This window comes from Ranitomeya variabilis, chromosome 3, assembly GCF_051348905.1.
Source record: "Ranitomeya variabilis isolate aRanVar5 chromosome 3, aRanVar5.hap1, whole genome shotgun sequence".
Lineage (NCBI taxonomy): Eukaryota > Metazoa > Chordata > Amphibia > Anura > Dendrobatidae > Ranitomeya > Ranitomeya variabilis.
This window is the reverse complement of record NC_135234.1, coordinates 329,760,726-329,787,383: the sequence shown is the minus strand read 5'-3', so window position 1 is coordinate 329,787,383 and position 26,658 is coordinate 329,760,726. Positions and strand designations below refer to the sequence as shown.

At 42.5% G+C, this 26,658-nt stretch overlaps 1 protein-coding gene across 1 annotated transcript in view; it reads left to right on the top strand.

Moving 5' to 3' along the window:
• Window positions 1–26,658, top strand: part of SDC3 (syndecan 3) — a 250,789-nt gene that overhangs the window by 172,856 nt on the left and 51,275 nt on the right. The window contains exons 2-4 of the mRNA XM_077295784.1: window positions 7,580–7,700; window positions 20,032–20,555; window positions 21,662–21,956. Coding sequence (XP_077151899.1) covers window positions 7,580–7,700; window positions 20,032–20,555; window positions 21,662–21,956 — 940 coding nt within the window. The remainder of the gene's footprint in view (window positions 1–7,579; window positions 7,701–20,031; window positions 20,556–21,661; window positions 21,957–26,658) is intronic.

The following is a 26,658-nucleotide window of genomic DNA, read 5'->3' as shown; positions in this document are numbered from 1 at the left end:
ATGCCCGCCAAAATCTAGACACGAATTGGGTCCCTCTGTCAGAAACGATATTCTCCGGAATACCATGCAAACGAACAACATTTTGAAAAAACAGAGGAACCAACTCGGAAGAAGAAGGCAACTTAGGCAAGGGAACCAGATGGACCATCTTAGAGAAACGGTCACACACCACCCAGATGACAGACATCTTCTGAGAAACAGGCAGATCCGAAATAAAATCCATCGAGATGTGCGTCCAAGGCCTCTTCGGGATAGGCAAGGGTAACAACAATCCACTAGCCCGAGAACAACAAGGCTTGGCCCGAGCACAAACGTCACAAGACTGCACAAAGCCTCGCACATCTCGTGACAGGGAAGGCCACCAGAAGGACCTTGCCACCAAATCCCTGGTACCAAAGATTCCAGGATGACCTGCCAACGCAGAAGAATGAACCTCAGAGATGACTCTACTGGTCCAATCATCAGGAACAAACAGTCTACCAGGTGGGCAACGATCAGGTCTATCCGCCTGAAACTCCTGCAAGGCCCGCCGCAGGTCTGGAGAAACGGCAGACAATATCACTCCATCTTTAAGGATACCTGTGGGCTCAGAATTGCCAGGGGAGTCAGGCTCAAAACTCCTAGAAAGGGCATCCGCCTTAACATTCTTAGAACCCGGTAGGTAAGACACCACAAAATTAAACCGAGAGAAAAACAACGACCAGCGCGCTTGTCTAGGATTCAGGCGCCTGGCAGACTCAAGGTAAATTAAATTTTTGTGGTCAGTCAATACCACCACCTGATGTCTGGCCCCCTCAAGCCAGTGACGCCACTCCTCAAAAGCCCACTTCATGGCCAAAAGCTCCCGATTCCCAATATCATAATTCCGCTCGGCGGGCGAAAATTTACGGGGAAAAAAAGCACAAGGTCTCATCACGGAGCAGTCGGAACTTCTCTGCGACAACACCGCCCCAGCTCCGATTTCAGAAGCGTCGACCTCAACCTGAAAAGGAAGAGCAACATCAGGCTGACGCAACACTGGGGCGGAAGAAAAGCGGCGCTTGAGCTCCCGAAAGGCCTCCACAGCATCAGGGGACCAATCAGCAACATCAGCACCCTTCTTAGTCAAATAAGTCAATGGTTTTACAACATCAGAAAAACCAGCAATAAATCGACGATAAAAGTTAGCAAAGCCCAAAAATTTCTGAAGACTCTTAAGAGAAGAGGGTTGCGTCCAATCACCAATAGCCTGAACCTTGACAGGATCCATCTCGATGGAAGAGGGGGAAAAAATGTATCCCAAGAAGGAAATCTTCTGAACCCCAAAAACACACTTAGAACCCTTCACACACAAGGAATTAGACCGCAAAACCTGAAAAACCCTCCTGACCTGCTGGACATGAGAGTCCCAGTCATCCGAAAAAATCAGAATATCATCCAGATACACAATCATAAATTTATCCAAATAATCGCGGAAAATGTCATGCATAAAGGACTGAAAGACTGAAGGGGCATTTGAAAGACCAAAAGGCATCACCAAATACTCAAAATGGCCCTCGGGCGTATTAAATGCGGTTTTCCACTCATCCCCCTGCTTGATTCGCACCAAATTATACGCCCCACGGAGATCAATCTTAGAGAACCACTTGGCCCCCTTTATACGAGCAAACAAATCAGTAAGCAGTGGTAACGGATATTGATATTTAACCGTGATTTTATTCAAAAGACGATAATCAATACACGGCCTCAAAGAGCCGTCTTTCTTAGACACAAAGAAAAAACCGGCTCCTAAGGGAGATGACGAAGGACGAATATGTCCCTTTTCCAAGGACTCCTTTATATATTCTCGCATAGCAGCGTGTTCAGGCACAGACAGATTAAATAAACGACCCTTAGGGTATTTACTACCCGGGATCAAGTCTATGGCACAATCGCACTCCCGGTGCGGAGGTAGTGAACCAACCTTGGGTTCTTCAAAAACGTCACGAAAGTCAGACAAGAATTCAGGAATCTCAGAGGGAATAGATGATGAAATGGAAACCAAAGGTACGTCCCCATGAGTTCCTTTACATCCCCAGCTTAACACAGACATAGCTCTCCAGTCGAGGACTGGGTTATGAGATTGCAGCCATGGCAATCCCAGCACCAAAACATCATGTAGATTATACAGCACCAGAAAGCGAATAACCTCCTGGTGATCCGGATTAACACGCATAGTCACTTGTGTCCAGTATTGTGGTTTATTACTAGCCAATGGGGTGGAGTCAATCCCTTTCAGAGGTATCGGAGCCTCCAATGGCTCCAAATCATACCCACAGCGTTTGGCAAAGGACCAATCCATAAGACTCAAAGCAGCGCCAGAGTCGACATAGGCGTCCGCGGTAATAGATGACAAAGAACAAATCAGGGTCACAGATAGAATAAACTTAGACTGTAAAGTGCTAATTGAAACAGACTTGTCAGGCTTCTTAGTACGCTTAAAGCATGCTGATATAACATGAGTTGAATCACCACAATAGAAGCACAACCCATTTTTTCGTCTAAAATTCTGCCGCTCGCTTCTGGACAGAATTCTATCACATTGCATATTTTCTGGCGTTTTCTCAGTAGACACCGCCAAATGGTGCACAGGTTTGCGCTCCCGCAGACGCCTATCGATCTGAATAGCCATCGTCATGGACTCATTCAGACTCGCAGGCACAGGGAACCCCACCATAACATCCTTAATGGCATCAGAGAGACCTTCTCTGAAAATCGCCGCCAGGGCGCACTCATTCCACTGAGTAAGCACAGACCAGTTGCGGAATTTTTGGCAGTATATTTCAGCTTCATCTTGCCCCTGAGACAAGGACATCAAGGCCTTTTCCGCCTGAAGCTCTAAATGAGGTTCCTCATAAAGCAACCCCAAGGCCAGAAAAAACGCATCCACATTGAGCAACGCAGGATCCCCTGGTGCCAATGCAAAAGCCCAGTCTTGAGGGTCGCCCCGGAGCAAGGAAATTACAATCCTGACCTGCTGTGCAGGGTCTCCGGCAGAGCGAGACTTCAGGGACAAAAACAATTTGCAATTATTTTTAAAATTTTGAAAGTGAGATCTATTCCCCGAGAAGAATTCAGGCAAAGGAATTCTAGGCTCAGACATAGGTGCATGAACAACAAAATCTTGCAAATTTTGTACCTTTGTGGCGAGATTATTCAAACCTGTAGCTACACTCTGAAGATCCATTTGAAACAGGTGAACACAGAGCCATTCAATGATTAGAAGGAGAGGAAGAGAGGAAGGCTGCAGTATAAGCAGACTAGCAAGTGATTCAATTAAGAGCACACTCAGAACTAGAGGGAAAAAAAAAAAAAAAAAAAAAAAATTGTAGCAGACTTCTTTTTTCTCTCCTTTCTCAGCCAGTAATTTAACCCTTTTTTGGGCCGGTCAAACTGTCATGATTCTCAATGGCGAGAGAACATAGCCCAGCATATATGAGAACTAGCTCTTGGAAGATGGAAACTATACTGACCATGAACTAAACCTGCCGCACAACTAGAAGTGGCCGGGTAGCATGCCTACGTTTTTTTATCCCTAGATGCCCAGCGCCAGCCGGAGAACTACCTAATCCTAGCAGAGGAAAAGACAGTCCTGGCTCACCTCTAGAGAAATTTTCCCAAAAGGCAGACAGAGGCCCCCACATATATTGGCGGTGATTTAAGATGAAATGACAAACGTAGTATGAAAATAGGTTTAGCAAAATCGAGGTCCGCTTACTAGATAGCATGAAGACAGAAAGGGCACTTTCATGGTCAGCAGAAAACCCTATCAAAACACCATCCAGAAATTACTTTAAGACTCTAGCATTAACTCATAACACCAGAGTGGCAATTTCCGCTCACAAGAGCTTTCCAGACACAGTAACGAAACAGCAGCTGTGAACAGGAACAAAATGCAAAAACACACAAGGACAAAAGTCCAACTTAGCTGGGAGTTGTCTAGTAGCAGGAACATGCACAGAAAGGCTACTGATTACATTGTTGACCGGCATGAAACTGACAGAGGAGCAAGGTTATATAGCGACTCCCACATCCTGATAGGAGCAGGTGAACAGAGGGGATGATGCACACAAGTTAAATTCCACAAGTGGCCACCGGGGGAGCCCAGAATCCAATTTCACAACAATTAGCATAATTATCTGTACATATCCAAATTCTATAACTGCTTTACATTGGTAATATTCCGCATGATGCACTTTACACGGCTCTGGCTGTCAGTGAATGGAACACAACACCAATAATGAAACCCACGGTGGTTAGCCGCACATAACTTATATATACCTATAAAAAGGCACCACTCATTGATGATATAGAAAAAACACTTTATTGAACATCATAAAACGCCAAACATGGTAAGAAATAGCCCACAATGGGCAGCAGGTAAGAGACAACAAGGTGTTGTCTCTTACCTGCTGCCCATTGTGGGCTATTTCTTACCATGTTTGGCGTTTTATGATGTTCAATAAAGTGTTTTTTCTATATCATCAATGAGTGGTGCCTTTTTATAGGTATATATATGTCAGTGAATGGAGTAAGCTCTCTATTAGCGCCCTTATCTAATGACTGTGTGCTCCAGGGAGCTAGGTGCTGGAATCCTATTCATTCATGAGAATTGATGAGAAATGGGCAGCCTGCGTTTGACTTGCAAATGTAGTTTTAAATCGTTACTTGAATTCTCATTAAAGGGGATATTTTTCACTAATACCCACAAAACAGAGTACCAATAGATAAACATAAACCTGGTCATACAAATTCAAGATACAGCTGGCAAGATTTCAATCAACAAGATAGATACAGGGGTCAGAAGGATTTAATGGCAATGTCAGGAAACATTTCAGGTGAAATTCAAAATAGAAAACAAAATATAGTGGCATGTAAAAGTTTGGACACCCCTGGTCCAAATGACTTACTGTGAACAGTTAGCAAGCTAAAGATGAAATAATCTCAAAAAGGTCTAAAGTTAAAGATAACACATTCCCTTTGTATTTTAGCCCAAAAAATATACACTCACCGGCCACTTTATTAGGTACACCTGTCCAACTTCTTGTTAACACTTAATTTCTAATCAGCCAATCACATGGCGGCAACTCAGTGCATTTAGGCATGTAGACATGGTCAAGACAATCTCCTGCAGTTCAAACCGAGCATCAGTATGGGGAAGAAAGGTGATTTGAGTGCCTTTGAACGTGGCATGGTTGTTGGTGCCAGAAGGGCTGGTCTGAGTATTTCCGAAACTGCTGATCTACTGGGATTTTCACGCACAACCATCTCTAGGGTTTACAGAGAATGGTCCGAAAAAGAAAAAAAATCCAGTGAGCGGCAGTTCTGTGGGCGGAAATGCCTTGTTGATGCCAGAGGTCAGAGGAGAATGGGCAGACTGGTTCGAGCTGATAGAAAGGCAACAGTGACTCAAATCGCCACCCGTTACAACCAAGGTAGGCCTAAGAGCATCTCTGAACGCACAGTGCGTCGAACTTTGAGGCAGATGGGCTACAGCAGCAGAAGACCACACCGGGTACCACTCCTTTCAGCTAAGAACAGGAAACTGAGGCTACAATTTGTACAAGCTCATCGAAATTGGACAGTAGAAGATTGGAAAAACGTTGCTTGGTCTGATGAGTCTCGATTTCTGCTGCGACATTCGGATGGTAGGGTCAGAATTTGGCGTAAACAACATGAAAGCATGGATCCATCCTGCCTTGTATGGAGCATCTTTGGGATGTGCAGCCGACAAATCTGCGGCAACTGTGTGATGCCATCATGTCAATATGGACCAAAATCTCTGAGGAATGCTTCCAGCACCTTGTTGAATCTATGCCACGAAGAATTGAGGCAGTTCTGAAGGCAAAAGGGGGTCCAACCCGTTACTAGCATGGTGTACCTAATAAAGTGGCCGGTGAGTGTATATATACCGTATTTTTCGGACTATAAGAAACAAACAGGCTCTCCATGCATGTGTCGTGCTTGTCACACAGCCGTGACACATGCAACTGCAGAGCCGAACAGCTGATTATCGGGAGCAATCCAGGTATCCGGTTCCCGAGGCAGCTATTTGGGAAGCGCTATAGCTATTCGGATAAGGAGTTACCAAAGCTATTCACTCATCCCTAATAATGATCCTAAACATATGGCACTATCCACAATAGACTACCTCAAAAGGCGCGAGCTGAAGGTTTTGCAATGGCCCTCACGGTCCCCTGATCTGAACATCATAGAAAATCTGTGGCTAGACCTCAAAATAGCAGTATATGCAAGACAACCCAGGACTCTCACAGAACTGGAAGAATTTTCCAAGGACGAATGGATGAAAATCCCTCAAACAAGAATTGAAAGACTCTTAGCTGGCGGCAAAAAGCATTTACAAGCTGTGATACTTTCAAACGGGATGCTACTAGGTGCTAACCATGCAGGGTGCCCAGAGTTTAAGTGTTTCTGAGCAGCAGTATATAATCAGAGGTGATCAGCCACAGATGGAGCACGGCCGGCTGACATAGACCCACACTGCAATTGATGGGGCTTGTTCCAATAAGACAGGGAGAGAGAGACATTGGCCCAACAGCTATTGGCAGAAGATCGTGTTCTATTATAATGGAAGTCATAGCAATGATTGATGGTTTGTGTGAACTTAGGATTTAACCAAATATATGCAGCATTCCCTGGACAATCTAATGACTAATCACATCGTGTTCACCACTAGAACCAGTAACAACACTTAAATAAGGGATGGGGAACAAGGAAGGTAATGTGGTGTGAATTAATTAGAATATAATTTTTATTTGTGTATTAAAGTACTATGTTTTATACCTCGTTTGATTACACTGCTACAAACATGCTGAATATAACAGCCCTAATGGACTGCCTTAACTAATGAGTTCTATTACTACAAAAAGATTATTTCTTTTCTAGAACACCTTTTACTACAATTTTAAAGAAAACATATAATAATTTCAATCCCCCATCATTTATTCTTTAAAGAGTGTATATGTCCTGTACTTACAGAATACCATAACATTATTCTATTGGCAATAAGAGGAAATGCTATATACGGTAACTGGCAATGGGGACATCAGCGATTTCCATAATAGCAGAAATAATTAGAGGTTGACATAAATCCTGTGAATAACCACACTGCTACCCGCCCGGGTAAGGTGACATGATTTCCTATTATGAAAGGCACAGCTTTTTATGCATATTTTAATATATTAATAAAAGTTATATTTCAATTAATTCACATCACTTTACCTTCCTAATTCCAAATCCTAATTAAAGTGTTGAACTTAAGAGTGTAAACTTACTGTAGTTTAATATTTTGGTTACTTTCTATTAAGGTCTATGGAACTTTTATCGTGTGGGAATTTAAAATAATTCAAAGATTTCTACAGTGATATTAGTAGGTCAAAAATGCACACTAACTTGTTTCCAGCTGGACTATGTGGCATTAGACATCACTGCTATACTATAAGTTGAGTGTCACAGAAGTCCCCAAAGTGGCTGAACAACATTGACAATGTAAAATTCTTTAATACCTATCGATGTAATACTATTTCTCTGCCCTTTGTAGGCCCAGCGATGGCGCAAGGAATTTGAGGATGAAAAACCATTTGATCTGGAAAGTTCTGGAGATGATGATTTCCTTGATGAGGATGACACAGATGATGTTTATTCTGGATCAGGATCTGGTGGTAAATATTGAGGCTATACAATTATACATACATTCTTATACTCCATAGTTTGCTATACATGTGTATACTGAAAGCACAGTGGGCTCTTCCTCATATAATAAACTGTGTTAGGTGTGATGGATAAATGTTGTAATCATGTCCCCTTTCATTTATCTTGTAACACTTATCTTGTACATACCCTTTTTCACAAAATTAGAATATCATCAAAAAGTTGATGATCGATTTCAAGTGTTTATTTCTGTTAATGTTGATGATTATGGCTTACAGCAATGAAAACCCAAAAGACATTATCTCAGTAAATTAGAATACTTTATAACACCAGCTTGAAAAATGATTTTAAAATCGGAAATGTTGGGCTACTGAAATGTGTGTTCAGTAAATGCACTCAATACTTGGTCAGGGCTCCTTTTGCATCAATTACTGCATCAATGCAGCATGGCATGGAGGCGGTCAGCCTGTGGCACTGCTGAGGTGTTATGGATCCCAGGTTGCTTTGATAGCAGCCCTCAGCTCGTCTGCATTGTTGGGTCTGCTGTCTCTCATCTTCCTCTTGGAGTTTGCTGGCCAATAAAGCACAGTGATACTGTTGTTTTTAAACTAGGTATCGGTACTTCTGGCAGTGTGGACAGGTGCCAAGTCCTGCTGGAGAATTAAATTTCCATCTCCAAAAAGCTTGTCAGCAGAGTGAAGCATAAAGTGTTCTAAAATTTTCTAGTAGACGGCTGCGCTGACTTTGGTCTTGATAAAACACAGTGGACCTACACCAGCAAATGATATGGCTCCCCAAACCATCACTGATTGTGGAAACTTCACACCAGACCTCAAGCAGCTTGGGTTGTCTGCCTCTCCACTCTTCCTCCAGACTCTGGGACCTTGATTTCCAAATGAAATGCAAAATGTATTTTCATTTGAAAACGACACCTTGGACCACTGAGCAACAGTCCAGTTCGTTTTCTCCTTGGCCCAGGTAAGATGCTTCTGGCATTGCCTATTGGTCATGAGTGGCTTGGCACAAGGAATTCAACACTTGTAGCCCATGTCCTGGATACATCTGTGTGTGCTGGCTCTTGAAGCAATGACTCCAGCAGCAGTCCACTCCTTGTGAATCTTCCCCAAATTTTTAAATGGCCTATTCTTAACAATCCTTTCAAGGCTGCGATTGCTTGTGCACCTTTTTCTACCACAGTTTTTCCTTCCACTCAGCTTTCCATTAATATGCATGGACACAGCACTCTGTGTACAGCCAGCTTCTTTAGCAATGACCTTTTATGACTTACCCTCCTTGTGGAGTGTGTCAATGACTGCCTTCTGGACATCTGTCAAGTCAGCAGTCTTCCCCTTGATTGTGGAGCCTACTGAAACAGACTAAGGGACCTTTTTAACCCCTTAAGCCCGTATGACGTACTATCCCGTCGAGGTGGGGTGGGCCTTAATTCCCGGTGACGGGATAGTACGTCATACGCGATCGGCCGCGCTCACGGGGGGAGCGCGGCCGATCGCGGCCGGGTGTCGGCTGCATATCGCAGCTGACATCCGGCACTATGTGCCAGGAGCGGTCACGGACCGCCCCCGGCACATTAACCCCCGGCACACTGCGATCAAACATGATCGCGGTGTACCGGCGGTACAGGGAAGCATCGCGCAGGGAGGGGGCTCCCTGCGGGCTTCCCTGAGACGATCGGTACAAGGTGATGTACTCACCTCGTACCGAACGTCTTCTCCCTGCAGGCCCCGGATCCAAAATGGCCGAGGGGCTGTATCCGGGTCCTGCAGGGAGCACTTCCGGGTCGGAGCAGGCTGCAGATGAAAGCTGCAGCCTGCTCCGATGAAAGTATGATCGCGGATCTGATAGAGTGCTGTGCACACTATCAGATCTGCGATCTGTGATGTCCCCCCCTGGGACAAAGTAAAAAAGTAAAAAAAAAAATTTCCACATGTGTAAAAAAAAAAAAAAAAAAATTCCTAAATAAATAATAATAAAAAAAAAAATATTATTCCCATAAATACATTTCTTTATCTAAAAAAAACAAACAAAAACAATAAAAGTACACATATTTAGTATCGCCGCGTCCGTAACGACCCAACCTATAAAACTGGCCCACTAGTTAACCCCTTCAGTAAACACCGTAAGAAAAAAAAAAAAAAAAACGAGGCAAAAAACAACGCTTTATTACCATACCGCCGAACAAAAAGTGGAATAACACGCGATCAAAAAGACGGATATAAATAACCATGGTACCACTGAAAACGTCATATTGTCCCGCAAAAAACGAGCCGCCATACAGCATCATCAGCAAAAAAATTAAAAAGTTATAGTCCTCAGAATAAAGCGATGCCAAAATAATTATTTTTTCTATAAAATAGTTTTTATCGTATAAAAGCGTCAAAACATAAAAAAATGATATAAATGAGGTATCGCTGTAATCGTACTGACCCGAAGAATAAAACTGCTTTATCAATTTTACCAAACGCGGAACGGTATAAACGCCTCCCCCAAAAGAAATTCATGAATAGCTGGTTTTTGGTCTTTCTGCCTCACAAAAATCGGAATAAAAAGCGATCAAAAACTGTCACGTGTCCGAAAATGTTACCAATAAAAACGTCAACTCGTCCCGCAAAAAACAAGACCTCACATGACTCTGTGGACCAAAATGTGGAAAAATTATAGGTCTCAAAATGTGGAGACGCAAAAACTTTTTTGCTATAAAAAGCGTCTTTTAGTCTGGTTTCACACTTGCGTTTTTATCTGCATGCGTTTTTTAAAAAAACCGCATGTGTGAAAAAATGCATGTAAACGCGGTAAAACGCATGCGTTTTTATAGAAAAACACAAGAAAACAAGAAAAAAACAAAAAACCCTAACCCTACCCCTAACCCTACCCCTAACCTGAAATACGTGGCACTGAAATACGTGGCACTGAAATATACGTTTATATACGTATATACGTATATAAGTGCCACGATATTTCAGTGGCCACGTATATAAGTGCCACGTATTTAAGTGCCACGTATTTCAGTGCCACGTATTTCAGTGCCACGTATTTCAGTGCCACGTATTTCAGTGCCACGTATTTCAGTGCCACGTATTTCAGTGCCACGTATTTCAGTGCCACGTATTTACGTGCCACGTATTTCAGTGCCACGTATTTCAGTGCCACGTATTTACGTGCCACGTATTTTTCAGTGCCTGAAATACGTGGCACTGAAATACGTGGCACTGAAATTCGTGGCACTGAAATTCGTGGCACTGAAATATCGTGGCACTGAAATATCGTGGCACTGAAGTATTTACGTGCCACGTATTTTTCAGTGCCTGAAATACGTGGCACTGAAATACGTGGCACTGAAATACGTGGCACTGAAATATCGTGGCACTGAAATACGTGGCACTGAAATACGTGGCACTGAAATACGTGGCACTTAAATACGTGGCTCTTAAATACGTGGCACTTATATACGTGGCACTTATGACTGTCAGAAAATGTTCAGTAAACGGTTAGGGGTGAGGTTAGGGGTAGGGTTTCAGGTAGAATTGGGGAGCTTCCACTGTTCAGGCACATCAGGGGCTCTCCAAACGCGACATGGCGTCCAATCTCAATTCCAGCCAATTCTGCGTTGAAAAAGTAAAACAGTGCTCCTTCCCTTCCGAGCTCTCCCGTGCGTCCAAAAAGGGGTTTACCCCAACATATGGGGTATCAGCGTACTAGGGACAAATTGAACAACAACTTCTGGGGTCCAAGTTCTCTTGTTATCCTTGGGAAAATAAAAATTTGGGGGGCTAAAAATCATTTTTGTGGGAAAAAAAATATGTTTTATTTTCACGGCTCTGCGTTGTAAACTGTAGTGAAACACTTGGGGGTTCAAAGTTCTCACAACACATCTAGATAAGTTCCTTGGGAGGTCTAGTTTCCAATATGGGGTCACTTGTGGGGGGTTTGTACTGTTTGGGTACATCAGGGGCTCTGCAAATGCAACGTGACGCCTGCAGACCAATCCATTTAAGTCTGCATTCCAAATGGCGCTCCTTCCCTTCCGAGCTCTGTCATGCGCCCAAACAGTGGTTCCCCCCCACATAGGGGGTATCAGCGTACTCAGGACAAATTGGACAACAACTTTTAGGGTCCAATTTATCCTGATACCCTTGTGAAAATACAAAACTGGGGGCTAAATTTCATTTTTGTGAAAAAAAAATAAAATAATATTTTCACGGCTCTGCGTTATAAACTGTAGTGAAACACTTGGGGGTTCAAAGTTCTCACAACACATCTAGATAAGTTCCTTGGGGGGTCTAGTTTCCAATATGGGGTCACTTGTGGGGGGTTTGTACTGTTTGGGTACATCAGGGGCTCTGCAAATGCAACGTGACGCCTGCAGACCAATCCATTTAAGTCTGCATTCCAAATGGCGCTCCTTCACTTCCGAGCTCTGTCATGCGCCCAAACAGTGGTTCCCCCCCACATAGGGGGTATCAGCGTACTCAGGACAAATTGGACAACAACTTTTATGGTCCAATTTATCCTGATACCCTTGTGAAAATACAAAACTTGGGGGCTAAAAAATCATTTTTGTGAAAAAAAAAAATATTTTTATTTTCACGGCTCTGCGTTATAAACTGTAGTGAAACACTTGGGGGTTCAAAGCTCTCAAAACACATCTAGATAAGTTCCTTAGGGGGTCTACTTTCCAAAATGGTGTCACTTGTGGGGGGGTTTAATGTTTAGGCACATCAGGGGCTCTCCAAACGCAACATGGCATCCCATCTTAATTCCAGTCAATTTTGCATTGAAAAGTAAAATAGCGCTTCTTCCCTTCTGAGCTCTGCTATGCACCCAAACAATGGTTTACACCCACATATGGGGTATCGTCGTACTCAGGACAAATTGCACAACAACTTTTGTGGTCTAATTTCTTCTCTTACCCTTGGGGAAATAAAAAAATGGGGGTGAAAAGATCATTTTTGTGAAAAAATATGATTTTTTATTTTTACGGCTCTGCATTATAAACTTCTGTGAAGCACTTGTTGGGTCAAAGTGCTCAACACACATCTAGATAAGTTCCTTAAGGGGTCTACTTTCCAAAATGGTGTCACTCGTGGGGGGTTTCAATGTTTAGGCACATTAGGGGCTCTCCAAACGCAACATGGCGTCCCATCTCAATTCCAGTCAATTTTGCATTGAAAAGTCAAATGGCGCTCCTTCCCTTCTGAGCTCTGCCCTGCGCCCAAACAATGGTTTACACCCACATATGGGGTATCAGTGTACTCAGGACAAATTGCACAACAATTTTTGGGGTCCAATTTCTTCTCTTACCCTTGGGAAAATAAAAAATTGGGGGTGAAAAGATCATTTTTGTGAAAAAATATGATTTTTTATTTTTACGGCTCTGCATTATAAACTTCTGTAAAGCACTTGTTGGGTCAAAATGCTCACCACACATCTAGATAAGTTCCTTAGGGGGTCTACTTTCCAAAATGGTGTCACTTGTTAGGGGTTTCAATGTTTAGGCACATCAAGGGCTCTCTAAATGCAACATGGCGTCCCATCTCAATTCCAGTCAATTTTGCATTGAAAAGTCAAATGGCGCTCCTTCCCTTCCGAGCTCTGCCCTGCGCCCAAACAATGGTTTACACCCACATATGGGGTATCAGCGTACTCAGGACAAATTGCACAACAATTTTTGGGGTCCAATTTCTTCTCTCACCCTTGGGAAAATAAAAAATTGGGGGTGAAAAGATCATTTTTGTGAAAAAATATGATTTTTTATTTTTACGGCTTTGCATTATAAACTTCTGTAAAGCACTTGTTGGGTCAAAGTGCTCACCACACATCTAGATAAGTTCCTTAGGGGGTCTACTTTCCAAAATGGTGTCACTTGTTAGGGGTTTCAATGTTTAGGCACATCAGGGGCTCTCCAAATGCAACATGGCGTCCCATCTCAATTCCAGTCAATTTTGCATTGAAAAGTCAAATGGCGCTCCTTTGCTTCCAAGCTCTGCCATGCGCCCAAACTGTGGTTTACCCCCACATATGGGGTATCAGCGTACTCAGGACAAATTGTACAACAACTTTTGGGGTCTATTTTCTCCTGTTACCCTTGGTAAAATAAAACAAATTGGAGCTGAAATAAATTTTGTGTGAAAAAAAGTTAAATGTTCATTTTTATTTAAACATTCCAAAAATTCCTGTGAAACACCTGAAGGGTTAATAAACTTCTTGAAAGTGGTTTTGAGTACCTTGAGGGGTGCAGTTTTTAGAATGGTGTCACACTTGGGTATTTTCTATCATATAGACCCGTCAAAATGACTTCAAATGAGATGTGGTCCCTAAAAAAAAATGGTGTTGTAAAAATGAGAAATTGCTGGTCAACTTTTAACCCTTATAACTCCGTCACAAAAAAAAATTTTGGTTCCAAAATTGTGCTGATGTAAAGTAGACATGTGGAAAATGTTATTTATTAAGTATTTTGTGTGACATATGTCTGTGATTTAAGGGCATAAAAATTCAAAGTTGGAAAATTGCGAAATTTTCCAAATTTTCGCCAAATATTCGTTTTTTTCACAAATAAACGCAAGTTATATCGAACAAATTTTACCACTAACATGAAGTACAATATGTCACGAGAAAACAATGTCAGAATCGCCAAGATCCGTTGAAGCGTTCCAGAGTTATAACCTCATAAAGGGACAGTGGTCAGAATTGTAAAAATTGGCCTGGTCATTAACGTGCAAACCACCCTCGGGGCTTAAGGGGTTAAACACTTAGAATAATTAACAAGAAACACCTGCAAAGGCTTCCTAATTTACTGAGATAATGACTTTTGGGTTTTCATTGGCTGTAAGCCATAATCATCAACAATAACAGAAATAAACACTTGAAAATTATCACTCTGTTTGTAATGACTCTATATAATATATGAGTTTCACTTTTTGTATTGAAGAACTGAAATAAATTAACTTTTTGATGATATCCTAATTTTGTGAGAACCACCTGTATCATACACCTCAAGGAAATGTCACCTTGGGATTTCTTTTTACATGAATTTTTGTCTCAAAATCTTTTTTGCAATTGGGTTTCATTAATAATGTAGCCCTTTGCCCTCTACATCCGCTATTGCAGTCTGCAGAATGACTTTTCTAAGAATTTGTCAGTCAGCCTGAGTTTCTGAGTTTATAATTCATGACTTATAAGTTTTATTTATGATTTATGAAAACAAAGTTCAGCTCAACTTTCATGCGGCCCTAAATCTGCTTGAGCTCAGGAGAGGGAAGATAAGTTACGAACTCAAAGCTCACTGACAGATTCTCAGTTACTCATTCTGCATCCAGCAATAGACAGTGCAGAGGCTATAATGGGAAAACTTAAACTTTTTAATGAAACCCAAATACACTAATTTAACCCCTTAACCACCGATATGCTTTTTAACGGCAGTCGTTAAGAGGCTTTATTCCGGGTGGCGCTATACTCTTATTCCTCAGCGCCGTTAAAAAGTGGCACTGAGGAATAAGAGTATAGCGCTACCCGGCGGCGGCAATTCCCGCAGGTGTCAGCTGTACATGATAGCTGACACCCTGCAGTATCGGCCCCAGCTGGTTTTGAAGCCGATTAGGACTGATTAACCCATTAAATATTGCAGTCAATCGAGACAGCGATATTTAAGTGATTGCAAGGAGGCTCAAGACCCCATTAGTAACCATTAGACCCCTGCAATGAGAATTGCGGGTCCTGATGGTTACCATGGTACCCTAAGGTCATGTGATGACCCCAGGGTACGGTGGCCTGTTAGCTGGGTCTCACACGCACATTCACTGTTTGCTCCTATGCACAAATCACAAAAATGTGTTTTGCTACTCAAAACGCAGCGTTTGTAATAAGACAAAAATAAAGAAAAAAGTACACATAATTGGTATCACAGCTCTATGTTATAAACTTCTGTGAAGCACCTGGGGATTCAAGGTGCTCACCACACATCTAGATACATTCCTTTAGGGGTCTCGTTTCCAAACTGGGGTCACTTCTGGGGGGTTTCCACTGTTTAGGCATACTAATTGCGCAATACATTTTAGGATCCATTGTATTCTGTTACCATTGTGAAAATAAAAAAATTGGGGCTAAAGTAAAATTTTTTAGAATGGTGTCACTTTTAGGTATTTTCTGTCATATAGGCCCCTCAAAGTCACTTTGAATGTGAGGTGATCCCTAAAAAAATGGCATTGTAAATTTTGTTTGAAAAATGAGAAATCGCTGGTCCCTTATAACTTCCTAACAAAAAAATGATGCATCAAAAATGATGCAGATGTAAAGCAGACATGTGGGAAATGTTATTTATTAACTATTTTATGTGACACCACTCTCTGATTTAAGAGCATAAGAATTAAGTTTGAAAATTGCAAAATTTTCCAAATTTTTGCCAAATTTCCTATATTTATACAAATAAATGCAAGTCATATCGAACAAATTTTATCACTCTCTTGAAGTACAATATGTCACGAAAAATTGTTCTCAGAATCAGTGGGATCTGTTGAAGCGTCCCAGAGCTATAACCACATAAAGTGACAGAAGTCAGATGTAAAGAATTTGTCATTAAGGTCAAAATTGACTCGGTCACTAAGGAGTTAAGCAAATGTCTATATTTTTTATCACTCTCTAGCTGTACCCAAAATAACCCCAAAATTTCATGAAACACCCCAAAATTGGGATCTAAAATTAAGAGTCATCAACTCAGTGTTTCACAATAAAGCCGGGGTCACACTACCGTAGAATGTGGACGAGTGCTGTGCTAGAAAACATCTCATAGCACTCGGACCAGTGATAATCTATGGCGCAGCTCCCATCAGCGGTTTTTTTTCTCGGGCGTATTCTACATGTGTGTAAATTCGCAGCATGCTACGACTGTACACGTATATCGGCTGAGACTCACCAATGCAAGTCTATGGGTGCGAGAAATACTCAGACACCACACGGACCATATGTCTAGCTTGCGACAAATACGCACACATTTTCCTCATTTCAGCCCATTGAGCCATTAAATTCAATAGGGAAAGTCCGTGAGAAATGTAAAGCCATGCGCATATCATACGGAAACGGGGGGGAGAAAATTGCATCATCGCATTGCAAACACATCACACATGGATGACCATGCGGAGAACACTCGTGCGACTCTTGGCGGGGAGACTCGGACCGATTTTCCATACGTTTAGTCTGATTCCGGCCTAAGGCTCAGTTCCCCATTCCATTTATCATTTCTTTTTATCTGGTCTGTTTAGGACAGACAAGCAGCATACAAATCTTCCTATTTGAAATGGAAGCAGAGGCGGACTGCTGACTTACTTGTGGTCCATCTGGTTCCCATTTGGTTTCCGTTTTTTAGAACAGAGTAAAAAGCTCCAGCACATCAAACTTTTTCTTCCATTGTAAACATTAACAACAATCGGAAACCAGACAGACCCATATAAATGGCTAGGGCTCCCTCTGCCTCCATTTGAAACGGAATGCAGTGGATTCTAATTCCTTCTGTCTATTCCATTTATCTGTTAAAAAGATAAACAGACGTGAACAGGGCTTCACCTGACAAGTACAAAAGGAATGCCGCGGAACCCATTCCTTCCGATACAAAGTGTGCTTCCTCACAGGTGCCCCAAACCTGCAACCTACGTAACCTGCCCCTGGGCCATCGGTCAGTGCCCGGTGTGCATTAACCCTTTGCATTCCTTTCTGATCAGTAAGCCTAGCATTATTGCCATAAGCCAGGCACCTGAAATACAATTTCCTCTCACAAAGTAGATCCAAGTCCTAGAGTAGTAGATTATGAGGACAATTACCGTAATCTCAGTGGTGTGTTGTAGTAAATACATTGGCCTAAATTGGAGCTGTTGTAAATGTCGGCATCACATCCAGCTCCCTGACACCTCCTCTGCCAGCTACAGTTAGGACTCGCTCACATGCATATTTTTCTTCGTAAAGGTTGTAGTTGTTGAAATGCACCATTACCATATATTTTCGTTGTAGAATGAAGATTCAGTCTCCTGCCTCTGCCTATTTGGAATTCTTTATTTTCTTGGCTCTGCTGATTTCGCTGTGTTTACATGACAATACAGATAAGCTGAGCATGGATCCCGAAATAATAGTATGCAGACACTCCCGGTGTATTTTATCCTCTTCTGTGCTCATTATAAGCAAATTGTCTGGGAGCTATGGAGAGGCAGAGCAGAGGGCTCAGTACACAGGGACTACAGAGGATCCATGTGCAATAGCTTTTTATGAAATGGTCATTCGTAAACTATGTTTTAGGTGTTCAATGCTTCACATGGCAACAATTCTAAATGTAAAATTGACCTTGGGATCCCCCTTTAGGAGCCAGAATGTAGTGCCTCTCTTGAGTAAGCCGCTCCTGTTTTGATTCATTTGACTGGACTGAAATGTAATACTGCAGTCATGGCCAAAAGTTGAGACTGACACTGCTGTTTAGGTGTTTTTCAATCTTTTAATCAAATCTTTCTATGGTTACTGAACTATAATTCTAAACATTTTATAAGTTTTTACACTATTATTGACAATACATTAAGTTTTATTAGGCTCAATATTTTCAGTGTTGACTCTTATTTTTCAAGAATTCTGCCCTTCGCTCTTGCATTCTAGATATCAGCTTGTGAGCCAAATCCTGACTCATGGTAACCCAGTCTGATCAGTGCTTGCAGATGATCACAATTTCAATTTCTGTATTTTTGTTTGTCCACTTTGTTTCAGGAGGAATGACCACAAGATCTCAAGGGGACTGAGATCTAGGGAGTTTCCTGGCCATGGACCCAAAATGTAAAAACAGACAGATGCAAGCTTATATTATCTCATGTGATTCACCACTTCTGGGACGGTTGCGGGCTGGTACTTTTAGACTGAGAAGGGCCCAATACCCATGAAACCTCCCAGCCTGAAAATACCAGGCCGCAGCCGTCCCAGAAGTAGCACATCACATTAGATGCGCCAATACTGGTGCTTTGCATTCGCTCTTCCTGATTGCCCTAATAATGCATTGGCAATCAGGATAATGGGCTTAAAATATTTAATTTTTTACATCTGGAAGATCAAGAGAAAAACCCACATTACTGTTGGGCTCTGGCCCTGTTGCTGTTATTGCTTGTGCAGCATTATTTGTACACAAAAGTGAAAAGAAAACCTTACCAGCAATCTGTTCAATTAAGTCAAAGGTCTGCATGTACTGAAATACCAAAAGTAGCTTACTTTTATCCAATATCTACATTTAAACTGGGGGCATTTACACTGCAAGATAATTGGGAAAGAGCATAGTTAAAGGGAATCTGTCACCCCATTTTTGGCCTATAAGCTGCGGCCACTGCCATCAGGGCTTATCTACAGCATTCTGTAATGCTGTAGATAAGCCCCTGATGTAACCTGAAAGATAAGAAAAACAGGTTATATTATACTCACCCAGGGGCGGTCCCTGTACCGTCTGGTCAGATGGGTGTCGCAGGTCCTGGTCCAGCGCCTCCCATCTTCATACGATGTCGTCCTCTTCCTTGCTTCTGTCGTGGCTCCGGCGCAGGCGTTCTGATTTGCCCTGTTGAGGGCAGAGCAAAGTACTGCAGTGCGCAGGCGCCAGGAAAGGTCAGAGAGGCCCAGCGCCTGCGCACTACAGTACTTTGCTCTCCCCTCAACAGGGCAAATCAGAACGCCTGCACAGGAGCCACGACAGAAGCAAGGAAGAGGACGACATCGTATGAAGATAGGAGGCGCCGGACCAGGACCTGCGATGCCCATCGGACCGGACGGCAGCGGGACCGCCCCTGGGTGAGTATAATCTAACCTGTTTTTCTTATCTTTCAGGATACATCGGGGGCTTATCTACAGTATTACAGAATGCTGTAGATAAGCCCCTGATGGCAGTGGCCGCAGCTTATAGGCCAAAAATGGGGTGACAGATTCCCTTTAAAAACATTTGTTTCACCATTATCTTGTTGTGTAAAGATGCTGTCAATCATCCGATGAACTAGAAAAGTGCTTGTTCATTGGGTGAAATGATCTTTTGCGCAGCTGAAAAAAATCATCGTTCTCGGCGATGCAGTGGCTTGTGTAAATGGGACATGCACTGCTAAGAACAGTTTACTTAGATCTGCCTGTGTAAACAGGCATTTAAATAACTGCCGATCAGTAAAGGTCTACCAATCAATGGTTGCATCGTGCCACCGCTCGGTCCATGTAAACTGACCCCTTGGTTAATTTTGTTAACTTATATCAGGGATCTGATAAAGTTTATACTTTAATAAAATCATTTGTTCTTGTCCAGTCAAGAAATGAATTGTTCTTTTCATCTGTTTTTAGATTTTGAGATGGAGTCCAGGCTGGATTTTGGTATCAGATTCACTACAGAAACACCCATCGCTCCTCCCACAGCCACAGCACTGAAACCTGCACCTACAGTATACCCTCTTTCTCCTGTACAGACAACTTGGCTTCCTCCGACAACACAAGCAACATTAGTACATCGACACCACCCATGGGTTCTGCCTGAAGCCCCCGAAACACCATCTATAACTCCTGCACCTACACCAACTATACCTACCAAAGATGCAACAACCCCTGCTACTGTAACCCAAGCAACTGCTAGGACAACCGAAGTACGCCGGTTACAGCCTGTGATTATAGCTTCCACGTTAACAACACTAATGCCTACTACAACAGAGGAAGAAGCAAATGAATGGGATGATTTCACTGAAAGCATTGGGACCATCCCAGATCAGGGAAGCAGCATGCAGTGGTCTACTCAAGATTACAGAACAATACAGACAACTGTAGCAGATGATATAGAGGACTTGGAAGAAGTGTCTCCAACTCAGCAACCCCAGGTGAGGATTCAGGCCACCTGCAGAAAAGTCGGCACAGTATGGAAGTAGATTTTTATAGAATATAATAAATATAGTACAATTGAATGATTTGTGGACAATTCATTTAGGCGTTTGGTTTCACGCAGTCTTTCAGTTAAATGGAAATGAGATTTTAGGCCTTTCTAATGTGTTAGTTTTTAGGAATGGAACAGCAGAAGTGTACATGAATGGATATTTAGACTTAGGCCCTGTTACAATCTGTTTTGGAGTTTCTGTTGTGGACACTGTGACCACTAATGAACTCCATTGACTCATGCAGTCTGTCAAGTTTTGCTTCAGTATTCATCATTTTAATAAAAAATAGTGCACTAATACTCTTCCTGAAAAATTGTGAGTATATATACTGGAATTAAAAAAGCTAATTGTAAGGATTTGAGAGAAGTGTTTGAAAGAGCCAGAAATGGTTGTATTATTTTCTACTGCATTTTATATATCGCAAACTTTTCATGGGCCTTCCTGATTATTGTTCCAATGGTAACGATAATCAGATGCTCAGAATTCAAACCACTTCTTGTTTGTCTGCGGTCAAACTAAGGCTTCAGTGTAAACTAGGCCTTAGAACAGGTGAACCACCTTTTCTGGTCCAAGTACCATATTGTCAGAATGGACCAATTCCAAAATCTGCAATAAAACAATCTGAGACATTATAGAATATTGTAATTAACAACCATAAATGTCTTGTACCTGTAAGTTTCAGTTCCTAGACAACCACCTATCACAAAAATAAGGAATCCCCTTCTCCCTCTACTTTAGTTAAAATACTGCATTATACGTTATTCCTCTTCCCTCTGGCGAGGAATATACATGTCAGCAGATACAGACAAAATGTCCCTGACCACATAGCTAAGTGAACAGCATGTGGCCCTGGAGCCTAGATCGTGCCCACCTGCTCTGGAGAAAACAATATTTTACAGTAAGAGCATGGGCAATTGTCAAGAAATGGTGAAAACTGAGAAGCAAAAGTGGCAAATAGTGTAAGGGAAAATTGATTTTTCTTATCAAATGATTAATTTTGATGAAGTATTGGACCACTTCAGTAATCCATACTTTCTGTGTTTCGTTGACAGACAGACAGCTGGGTGGTGACCATAGCTACTACTCGTGACGGTGATATAGAGGTGCCAGTGATTGGCGGTCCAAGTGGTGACTTTGAGATCCAAGAGGAGGAGGAAACATCTAAGACGCAGCCACCCACAGTATTTGACCTGGGCAATGAAGTATTACCACCTGGCACACCACCCACTGATCATGGTCGAGGAAGGAAATTAGACACTGGTCTCATTGATAACACAATAGATTCTGGGAATACCTTGGCACAGATGCCTCAAAAGAATATTCTGGAGAGAAGAGAAGTGTTAATAGGTAAGTGCATCCTTTCGTTCTGCACTCCCATCTTCATTTTCTCAGCAACTTAATACAGGAGTGTATTTAAATAAATTTGTTTTATATTTAACCCCTTAATGACCGCCAATACATTTTTTAACTGACCTGAGATATAAGAGAATAGCCTCCCCATACAGGTGACAACCCAGCAGCTGTCGGCTGTACACTATAGCTGACAACTTGCTGCATTAGCTACGATCAGCGTTGTCACCGTCCATATCTGTTTAACCCCTTAGATGCTGCTGTCAATAATGACTATCTATATATATAATTGTCTAAGGGTTTTTCCGTCTGTCTGTCTGTCTGTCTGTCTGTCTGTCTGTCTGTCTGTCTGTCTTGGAAATCCCGCGTCTCTGATTGGTCGAGGCCGCCAGGCCTCGACCAATCAGCGACGGGCACAGCATGGCGACGATGATGTCATAAAGGTTGCCTCGACCAATCAGCGACAGGCACAGTCTGCCGCGAATTCGCCTTGACCAATCAGCGACGGGCACAGTCTCGACGTAGATGTCATAATGGTTGCCATGGCGACGATGATGTCATAAAGGTTGCCTCGACCAATCAGCGACGGGCACAGTCTGCCGCGAATTCTGGAATCATCATTGTCCATATACTACGGGGACATGCATATTCTAGAATACCCGATGCGTTAGAATCGGGCCACAGTCTAGTATCATATAAATGTTTAACAGAGTGTGGCTTCTCCCTCTTTATCCCCATCGGCACCCTGAGATCGTGATTGTGTGGTCCTGATGTTTTCCATGGCAGTTCATGAGCAAATAGCCGCTCGGCCCTAAGCCCCGCCCCCTTCTGGGACGCGATGATGCCGGATGTGTTAACTGTACACATCCGGGATCATCGCACTCCTCCCATAGGGCCCTGTGTTATGCCTTGCGGGGACGCTGCTTCCCCGCAAGGTGTACGGGCATGCTGCGATCTGAAAAGACGCGCAGCATGTCCGGAGTCGCAGGCCCGCCGCGTGCGGGTTTCCACGCATAGTGGACACGGGATTTCAAAAAATCCCCTCCACTATGCTGGAACATCTGGACGCTGCGTGTTTGACCCTGCAGCTCTGCGCAGCGTCAAACAAGCAGCGTTTACTAACCGTGGACACATACCCTTAGAGTCTGACGGCTGCAACATTTAGGTGGTAAAAATCAACTTTTTCATTCCTATCATGCCACTTTGTATTAATTCCTGGAAAGCACCTGAAGGTGTTAATAAACTATCTGACAGAAGTTTTCAGTATGTCAGGGGGTGCTGTTTTTAAAATGGTATCAGCTATGGGGGTTTTCCAATTTATAGAACCCCTTAAGTCACTTGAAACCTGGGTAGTCCCCTAAAAAAATAATTTTGTAAATTTCCTTGAAAAAATGAAAAATTGCTGCTACATTTGTAAACCTCCTAAAATACTAACAAAATAAATTAACATTTTACAAACAGTGCTGATGTAAAGCAGACATGTTGGAAATATTATTTATTAATGTTTTGCTATGGTATGACTATCTGAATTAAAGGGATAATCATTCAAAGTTTGGAAATTGCTATTTTTTTTTTTTTACATTTTTGTCAAATTTCTGATAGTTTAAACTATCAACCTACGTTTACCATTATCATAAAGTACAATGTGTCACGAAAAAACAATCTCAAAATCACTGGAATTTGTCGAAGCTTTCCAGAGTTATTACCACTTAAATTGACACTGGTAGATTTTTTTAATTTGGCTCTGTCACTAAGCGGTTAAAAGCATTCTCCCTTTAAACAAATGCTGTCTTTGTCAATCCTTTGAGCTTTAATGGGGATAAATGTAAGGTCATGCACTTGGGCAGAAGTAATAAGATGTATAACTATGTGCTTAATTCTAAAACTCTGGGCAAAACCGTCAATGAAAAAGACCTGGGTGTATGGGTGGATGACAAACTCATATTCAGTGGCCAGTGTCAGGCAGCTGCTACAAAGGCAATTAAAATAATGGGATGCATTAAAAGAGGCATAGATGCTCATGAGGAGAACATAATTTTACCTCTATACAAGTCACTAGTTTGACCACACTTAGAATACTGTGCACAGTTCTGGTCTCCGGTGTATAAGAAAGACATAGCTGAACTAGAGCGGGTGCAGAGAAGAGCAACCAAGGTTATTAGAGGACTGGGGGGTCTGCAATACCAAGATAGGTTATTACACTTGGGGCTATTTAGTTTGGAAAAACGAAGGCTAAGGGGTGATCTTATTTTAATGTATAAATATATGAGGGGACAGTACAAAGACCTTTCTGATGATCTTTTTACTCATAGACCTGAGACAGGGACAAGGGGGCATCCTCTAAATCTGGAGGAAAGAAGGTTTAAGCATAATAACAGACGTGGATTCTTTACTGTAAGAGCAACGAGACTATGGAACTCTCTGCCGTATGATGTTGTAATGAGTGATACATTACTTAAATTTAAGAGGGGACTGGATGACTTTCTGGAAAAGTATAATGTTACAGGGTATATACACTAGATTCCTTGATAGGGCGTTGATCCAGGGAACTAGTCTGATTGCCGTATGTGGAGTCGGGAAGGAATTTTTTTCCCCAATGTGGAGCTTACTCTTTGCCACATGGGGTTTTTTTTGCCTTCCTCTGGATCAACATGTTAGGGCATGTTAGGTTAGGCTATGGGTTGAACTAGATGGAGTTAAAGTCTTCCTTCAACCTTAATAACTATGTTACTATGTTACTATAGAAGTAATTGGTGTGGTGATCGCACATGTGCACAATATCAGTCTATTCATGCAGAGGACTTACAGACCCCTTCATTTACATGTTTGTTGGGAATCCTAGTAGTCGGACCCCACCGATCTGAAACTTATTCTGTAAATAGGTGATAAGTATTGATTATGGAAAATTCATTTTAAATGAGTTGTCCACTACTAGGACAACCCCTTTCTTGAACTAAGTGTTCAGCCCCAATAAAATAACCAACCTATACTTATCTCCGGCGCAGGCTCCATTCCATCGATGTCTGCACTCGCGGACTCGGAGCTGTGATGCGGTGGAATGACATGTGGTGCTCGGCGCCCAATAGTTGCTAACATCACTGTCTTTGCCTCCTGTCGAAATGAACATGAAGAGGGAGTCCGAGATCAGCTGCAGCCCGGACTTCCGCTTCATGTTTAGTTTGTACGAAGTCGGAGACAGTGACCCCAGGGCAGATTGGGCACCGGGCATCACATCATTACACCGCATCACAGCCCTGGGACCATGAGTGTCGACACAGCTTCAATGGAGCCGGCAGAGGAGGTGAGTATAGGTTTGTTTATTTTATTAGGGCCGAACATTTAGATTAAGAAGCTGCTGTCCACTAAGTCTGGCTTGCTTATGATGTTATTGTTAAGTATATTGTATATTATTTTGTTTTAGTTTGGTGAATTTGAAATCTCTGGATTAATACATAAGGGATGTGTATTTAAAACTAGCTTTAAATTTGTTGCATCTTTTAACCAAGCAAGACCCCGTTTTCAATTCTCAAATTGTATTTTTAAAAGTAGAAACACTGAACTGACTTCTGGAACTTCTTCCTCTTTTTCTGTATGATTGACAGATGCTGTGTCTAGGTTTGTATACTGGAACGTGTAGTCTACTTCTTTGCATTTTTAAAGGGAACCTGTCACCAGAAAAAAAACGCTTTTAACCTGCAGATATGGGTCTAATCTGCACTGTGATAGCGTTATTAACCTTTCGGGCCCCCACACTCAGCCGAATGCTTCAGGGAGAAATTTAACTTTATTCCCCCGAGAGCGATCTGGTTTCAGTCACGGGGCGGCACCTGTGCGGGTTCAGTCACCACTCTGAGTATAGATAGCGGCGGCTGTAATCGCTCCCCCAGCCCTTGCTGACAGCCAACCCCAATGCAGAGCCAGTGTCAGTCAAGGCCATGGGTGCAGTTACAGCCGCCGCTCTGTATACTCAGACCAATGATTTAACCCGCTCCGGTGCCGCCCCTGTGATTGAAACCACAACGCTGCTGGGGAGAATGAAGTTAATTTTCTCCCCGCAGTTTTCGACTAAGTGTGGTCACCGGGCAGGTCTGTAGTACCTCCTTCATAGGTTCGTTTTTTTGTGTCTGTTTTTGCGCAACCAGGCGACAATGATGGGAGTTGTATTCAGCACCTACCGTGTCCCTCCTGTGTAAAATTAAAATTTAATTAAAAAAATGGCATGGGCTCCCAGATAAATTTTATAACGAGCAGAGGTAAAGCCCATGGCTAGGGACTGATATTAATAATCTGGGAAAAGGGGCAATATCCTGTAAGGTTCCTAGGCTATTAATAACAACTCACAGCTCTTTGCTTAGCCTTCACTGGTGAATTTACGGGGACCCGAGAAAAAAAATGACGTAGGGCCCCCCTATAAATTCAAACCAGCAAAGGCTAAACAGACAGCTGTGAGTTGATATTACTCCTGTACTCCTCCTTCTAGACCTGTCCTCTGCTTTCGACACAGTTGACCACTGCCTCCTACTACAGATCCTCTCCTCCTATGGCATCAAAGACCTCGCCCTATCCTGGATCTCCTCATACCTTTCCAACCGCACATTCAGCTTCTCCCAATCCCACACTACCTCCTCATCCCACCCTCTCTCTGTTGGAGTCCCCCAAGGCTCTGTTCTAGGACCCCTACTCTTCTCGATCTATACAC